The 6,359-nt window shown below is 36.0% G+C and overlaps 1 protein-coding gene across 1 annotated transcript; it reads left to right on the top strand.

Moving 5' to 3' along the window:
• The first annotated feature begins 2,218 nt into the window (after positions 1 to 2,218).
• On the top strand, positions 2,219 to 5,869 carry LOC118746400. Its single transcript, XM_036480260.1, has 3 exons — positions 2,219 to 2,377; positions 5,314 to 5,657; positions 5,734 to 5,869. The coding sequence occupies exons 1-3, from the start codon at positions 2,219 to 2,221 to the stop codon at positions 5,867 to 5,869; spliced, it is 639 nt and encodes a 212-aa protein (XP_036336153.1).
• Positions 5,870 to 6,359: the final 490 nt, after the last annotated feature.

Raw genomic sequence — 6,359 nt, 5'->3', positions numbered from 1 at the left:
TCTTAGCAGATGAAAGTGCCAATGAAATCGTAAACCAGGGACGTGAACCGGTTTTGAACCGGAAAACCGCTCTTTTCTATTAATTAACTGAACCATTAACCGAACCGATATTTTCCACAAATGTTTGATCCGAACCGAAAACCAAACCAATTTCTGTAAAGATTAAAAGGTTCGTTTCAACCAATTTTCAATAGATAAATGTACCCAGTTTTTTTCTTTTTGGTAAACATGGTAATACCCACCATGTTTGTTTACCATGTGACAATATCAAATGTAAAGGTAACCCATCTCATTTAAGGGTTACCCTTAACCTTGCGCGTTGTTGCACTTGACACTTAAATTTGCGCGTAAGTTTTTTGTTTTTCGAACCGTTGAACCGAACCGAAACCCCGGTTCAAAGACCAAAAAACCGCGTTGACGAACCAATCCAAAAGTGCAATAACGGTACGAACCGCTGAACCGAACCGACCAAATTTTTCATCCGGTTCACGTCCCTGTCGTAAACGTGAATTGTTGGTGAAAATGTTGGACCAAAAAGTTTCAATAAATAAAATTTATTTTGGGAGGGACGAAGTTCGCCGGGCTGCTAGTTATAAGATAAAAATAAAACCAAAAACTTTCCTCATGAGAACTTGATTCTTCGCCGCGGCGCACAGTGCCACCTAAGTGGGCATACATCGAAAAATTCGTTATCTGCAATGTGAACTTGTTTGGTATTTTAGTGAAGACAATTTATCTACTAAAAAGAATTAAACAGACATTTTCCTAAAAAATTAATTATATGCCGCCAGGAAGCAACTAAAGTCGACAAATTTTATACTAAGAATTTTAATAAAAGCATAGCCAGGCGTAAGCTCTTCACTTCAAATGTCAAAAATTATTCTTTGAAATAAAATGTTGGTTTGACGTTTCTTGTTTCCATATAGATAGCAGAGAATTACAGGAATTAAAATTTTGGAATAAAATTAAACACAGGGTGTACCTGGGGTGTTCCAAAAAAAAACAATTTTTTTAAACAAAATTTCAAAAAAAGCTAAATTTTAATGGAATGAATAAAAAATATATGTAAAAATAGGTAATTTTTTATTATTTTATTATTTAGCACGGGAATTAAAGGATTTAGATAATTGAAGTAGATAGGTATCATCATAAGGGAGTCGGACGAAAGAGGTTTAAGAAGGTTTTAGCTTAAAAATATTATGAAAAGGGTTGCCACCTGTTTTTAAAGTCGAACTTTGTTAAACTAAAATAATAATTACGTCAAACCATAGGATACGCCATCATATTAGTTGTTTTATTACAAATACATAGATTGTCAGTCAGTGATTTGTTTTGATTACATTCCTTTTAAATTACTGGACTCTTTAATTAACTCAGAAATGTTTTTACTCTCCACTTATTTCTTGCTAAATATGTAAATTTTTTTCATTTGTCTGATACTCATATTGATATACATATTTCAGTTACCTTATTCCCTTAATTAAAGTGAATTTGATTTTTTAAACATGTGGCAACCCTTCTACGAGTCATTTAGAGGTAACGTATTTTCAAAACTATTTCAATTGATACCCATATTTTAATATCTAAATCATTTGACTTATTACATAATTTTAATAAAATTTGTAACAGGTGGCAACCCTTTTCAAAATGAAAAAAACTTGATTACACATCTACAGGTCAAGCCCTGTCATTTGACACCTCACTTTTGAAAATAGAATGAACTATATGCACATACCTATGTAAAAGCCACAAGAACCCAAGTTTGCAACTTCAAACTGCATTTACAGTGAAAGTATGAAAGTTATCCAAAACCTAATTGCATTTTTTGAATTTAGCGTCAATTTTATTAAGGAGCGAATTTTCATATAAATCCGTCCATAATTCTATTTTTGCCCACTTTTTATATGGAGACACAGCACTGTGCGGCGGGCTGATTTTAAATTTTTGCACTTTTAAATTTATGATTTATTTTTACCTACAAACTGTAAATCGTTCACTGTGCAGCGATCATATTCTCCGTTAACTTTAACAGTATGTTACAATTCCTCATGGCTACTTCATTATTTTTTATTAAGCTACGAATTCTTGTTTGCGGGTTGGCGACCGGCTTGACATCTCTATTTCTCAATTCATTACGGCTCAGTTAAAAGTGTGGTTCTCATTTCGGTTCGATCGGAAAAAGTCTTTGATTATTTTTTATTTTATTTTTTGTTTTGATATGTATTTTATATCATTTATCGTTGGCGCTGTTTTAATTTACTCTCAAACGTCTCACGCCAGATTAGATCCAATTCAATTCAATGCAAATTTAACGGATTTTATGAAATTGCATCGCCAAAAGCGCGGTTTGATTTTCAATGGAAACGGACAAATTAAGGTGATTGAATGTAAAAAATAATCGACAGGTTGTTATATAATTGTAGACTTTGGAAGTTAAGTTCTACGTTTTCGATTTCAAAGGGCTTACTGAACATGACCGCCTAGTCTTTTGTATAGTTTGGTAGTACGTTTAAAAAGTTTAATATTTCGAATTCTTCGTGACAAATGCAGACATGCGAACGCAGCATTGTTTTTAGTGCTATCGGTTGACAATTTTTCCACAGTTGTTATCCTTTTGTCTGTGCTGTGTTACAATAAAGTGAAGGAAATTAACAGACGACTTGTGCATTATGATTTATTTACATACAATGTTGCATTCGAGCTCTGTCATCTCTCCAGAATAATGGAGTGTAGAAAAAGGGACACTGCGAACTAAAATAACATGATTTTGGGCTATTTGAAACCTCCCACCGCTTAGTGAAAATAGCTATATATGACGACCAACTGACACCACAAAATGGTTCCAGTCCCACTAAGCCAGTTGGAGATCCTTCTCGTACCAACTCGCCGGCTTCCTAGAACCCACAGTGACCCAGCACAGTTTTAGCGTATTTCTTCCCACCAAAAGTTGAACCGTTTCCAATGTATGGTGCACGTCCATTAATATCGCTCGATACCAAGGTACGAATCAAAGAGCAAGGACAGTGATCCCGTTCGTTTAGCTTTTGCTATGTGGCATTTTCACTATTTCTTTCAAATTCTCCCAAATTCCAAAGAATACCTGTATGAGGCTTCTTTGTATAGAAGTTATCATTAGAAATTCGAACCTGCAACTTTCTCGTGACTGCTGTTGTTTAGACAAAAATATAGATCGGCGCCCATCCCCCAAAGGGGCAAATCTTCTTGTCTTTGATTGGCGCTGTAACGACCTAAACTATTCTGGCCGAGTCCAATAGCGCACGCTCGCTCTTTTCTGTGTCAACTGGAAATCGAAAGTGAAGAAAAGTGCTTCTGCACCAGGTATTCCCATCGCAGGAAAGGCCTTCCTTTGTATCAGACTCGTAAATATTCCGCAGAGTATTTCTCTTGAACACTCCAATAGCTACCCGCCCAATGAGATGTTTTCATTGTCAATGCTTCTTCGCCGTAAAATATAACAGGAATAATGAGTGACCTTGTGTGATTTGTGTACGACCCGTGTTGTCATTTTGGTGCTAGATTTAGCTCTTCTTATTTTAAATTGCCCCAGAAATTTGCTTTTAGTACCTAGCTCTTTTTTTGACCTTTTAAATTTGAAACAGCCCCTTTAAGGATCCAAAAACCTTTACTAAATTTTAAACATTTGAAAATTTTTGCTGTTTGTGTGAAAAACACATTTTCAACTGAAAGAGTGATTGTAATAAAAATTTAAATTAGACGGTTTTTGTTAAATTTGTCAGAAGATTAACATTTTCTGTCCAATTTGGGCATTCTTATGCTTCACACTTTCGTTATAAAATTTTCCTTCGTGCTAACTTTTTTTTATTTTTTCTTTACAAAGTTTATCAGCTGAAAGGAATGAATAAAAATGAGCAATTTTGGAAAAAGCTTGAAAATTTCTTAATCTTTCGAATTTAAACGTCTGAAACTAAAAAAGTGCTATTCGCATTAACACAAAAAATATTTCTATGCAATGAGGCTAAATATATCTTTCGAAAGGTATCCAAAGAAGGTTAGTTGAATGGCTTTTCTGGAGTTTTTTTTGGGCAATAACTGCAAAAGACCTACAAAACAGGTTTTTCCCTATATCTCGAAAACGCTTCTTTGGGAAAGTAACGCTTCTTTTCACGTTTCGCGTCCCTAATTAGTCTAAGAAAACACTTCTTAGCGAATTCCTTTTTCGTGTAAACCAGTGTAATTAATGCATTTGTAATGTATCTATTTTTTATGTTTTCTTTTTATGAGTTTTAAGCTCAGAAAGAAAACTGTTTGTGCCTATGTACCTAAACAAATAAAATTTTGGAAGTTCGTTCTAAAATAAATAATCAATCGATGAATAATGAAACTGGCCCTTTTTTAGCTCTATAATTTTTTTGGTCACTAGGTCGTCAGGTTGTTCGTACAGGAGTTGGGCCTGGTCTCAAAAGCTGCCATAAGTCCTTTAGTTTCCTGGTAGAATGTTCGAGCGTTTCTCCTGTGGGCCAACATTTCAAGACGTTTCTACTCCCACATTTCGGCCTCTTCAATTTTGTTTACGAAAAATACGTCCCGCTTCCCTATTCATCTACCTATATCGGCCTCACATAGCTCGCGTTGCGTCCGATTGCAGCGCAGCCATGTTGGTGGAATTTTTTCTCTCTACAGCTGCTTGAAATTCCTAAGCGCACCTGTTATTCATTCGAGCTCGCTGGAATCCGAGTACTTCTTTGGCGGCGGTTCCTCAATGAGCGAGAAATGTGGCTTTACTGCTCGCATATGTCGATTTGGAGAAGGGTGCTTTCTGAGAGCGGGTGTCAGCTTTTCGACATTGAGCTTTCCTTGCATTGTTGGACGCACATATTTTGTTGCACAGAGGCGGGTGCGTATCTTGGCTGCGACAAGATAGTAGTCCGAGTCGATGTTTGGGCCTCGGAGTGTACGTACGTCTAACAAACTGTAAGCGTGCCTTCCGTTTAACACAACACTCTTGTATTTCGATTCGAAGACAGTCTAGTGGCTTGATGAATCTTTTTATGCTTGAACCTAGTACTGCATCATTATCATGTTTCGGACCCCAGAAAAGTCGATCAGCTTCAGTCCGTTATCTGAAGTTTTGTCATGAAGTCTGAATTTTCGAAGATCTAGAAGCAGAATGACAAATGCGGAACTACATAGATTTTCCGACTCCCCTAAATAAATCCTTAAAATGGACTTGGCACTTCTAAGTACTTTGGTAGAAATTTTTGCATTATTAAAATTAATATGGAAATTCGCTCGATTCTTTACAAGAAAAAAATCACTCATTTTGTATTTCAGATTGATACCGGAGTTATAGCTGCAATAGATTTAGGTGATCCAATCCAATGGCGTTCCCTAGTTTCCATCAATAATCTTCAAGGTGGTTTCTACCCTCTACCCTCCGAGCCACTATATCCATGGGATAAATGGGAGGAAACATTCGCACGTTCGTTGAAAAATATGCACGCAGAAGCCGATTATAAAGCAGATGATTCAAGACAATTTGCCTATACAGTTTTGGAAGTATTAATGGAGCGACAACATGGCAATGGACGCAAATGTTTGCTGCGCTCCATATGTAAGAACGCCCAAGTGGATGAACATGTGGGCATGTTTTCCGAGATATTAAATATTGTTTTAAGGTAAGCAGTGAAAGGGATGATACTTTGTGAAAAATCATTGATTAATTTCTTAATTTTTTTTGATTTTACTTTTTAGTCCGGGAAAAAATGACATCGACGTTCTCTACATGGAAGCATTTCGAGCTGGTAAATCAGGTGCTGATTGCGTACGCTTATACTCCGAATGCCGAGTGGTTTCCAATTTTTTAGATCAATATTTGGATTATATATAATACAATAAAAAAAAATTAAGGTAGCTAAATAAAAGTATACAAACACCATCATTCAAGTGTATACTGGTGTTCACAAGAAATAACAGTAGACAAACTAAGGCACATTTCTAGAAAAATGCTTTTAACTTGGTAGTTGCATAAGTCTACATCAAAAGCTTTACTTCGTCAGTACTCGCAGAATGGTGAAAAAATGCATTCTAGCATTCCATTGATGAAGAATTTTTCATCTTTGAGGAATCATTCTACAAACGGACCCATGAAAAGTCGATTTACATACTTCAAAATTCGTTCTAAAAGTGCAGAATGGGCACCGCTCAACTTTTGTGCTGGTTTAGTATAAAATCACTGGACTCTATTTCTGCTAAATAGGAAAAGAAACTGGCGAATCGACCAAAGTTAGTAGGGTAAGCCAGCAGGTACTGATAGAAACCAACTTTAAGGGCAATTCTGATACCTCCGATGATTTCACTTTAAAAGGCAGTCTGCCGTA

This window comes from Rhagoletis pomonella, unplaced genomic scaffold (assembly GCF_013731165.1).
Source record: "Rhagoletis pomonella isolate Grant_MI unplaced genomic scaffold, Rhpom_1.0 Rhpom_scaffold_00010, whole genome shotgun sequence".
Classification (NCBI taxonomy): Eukaryota; Metazoa; Arthropoda; class Insecta; order Diptera; family Tephritidae; genus Rhagoletis; species Rhagoletis pomonella.
The sequence above is the reverse complement of the archived record's forward strand: the minus strand, read 5'-3'. Positions and strand labels throughout refer to the sequence as shown.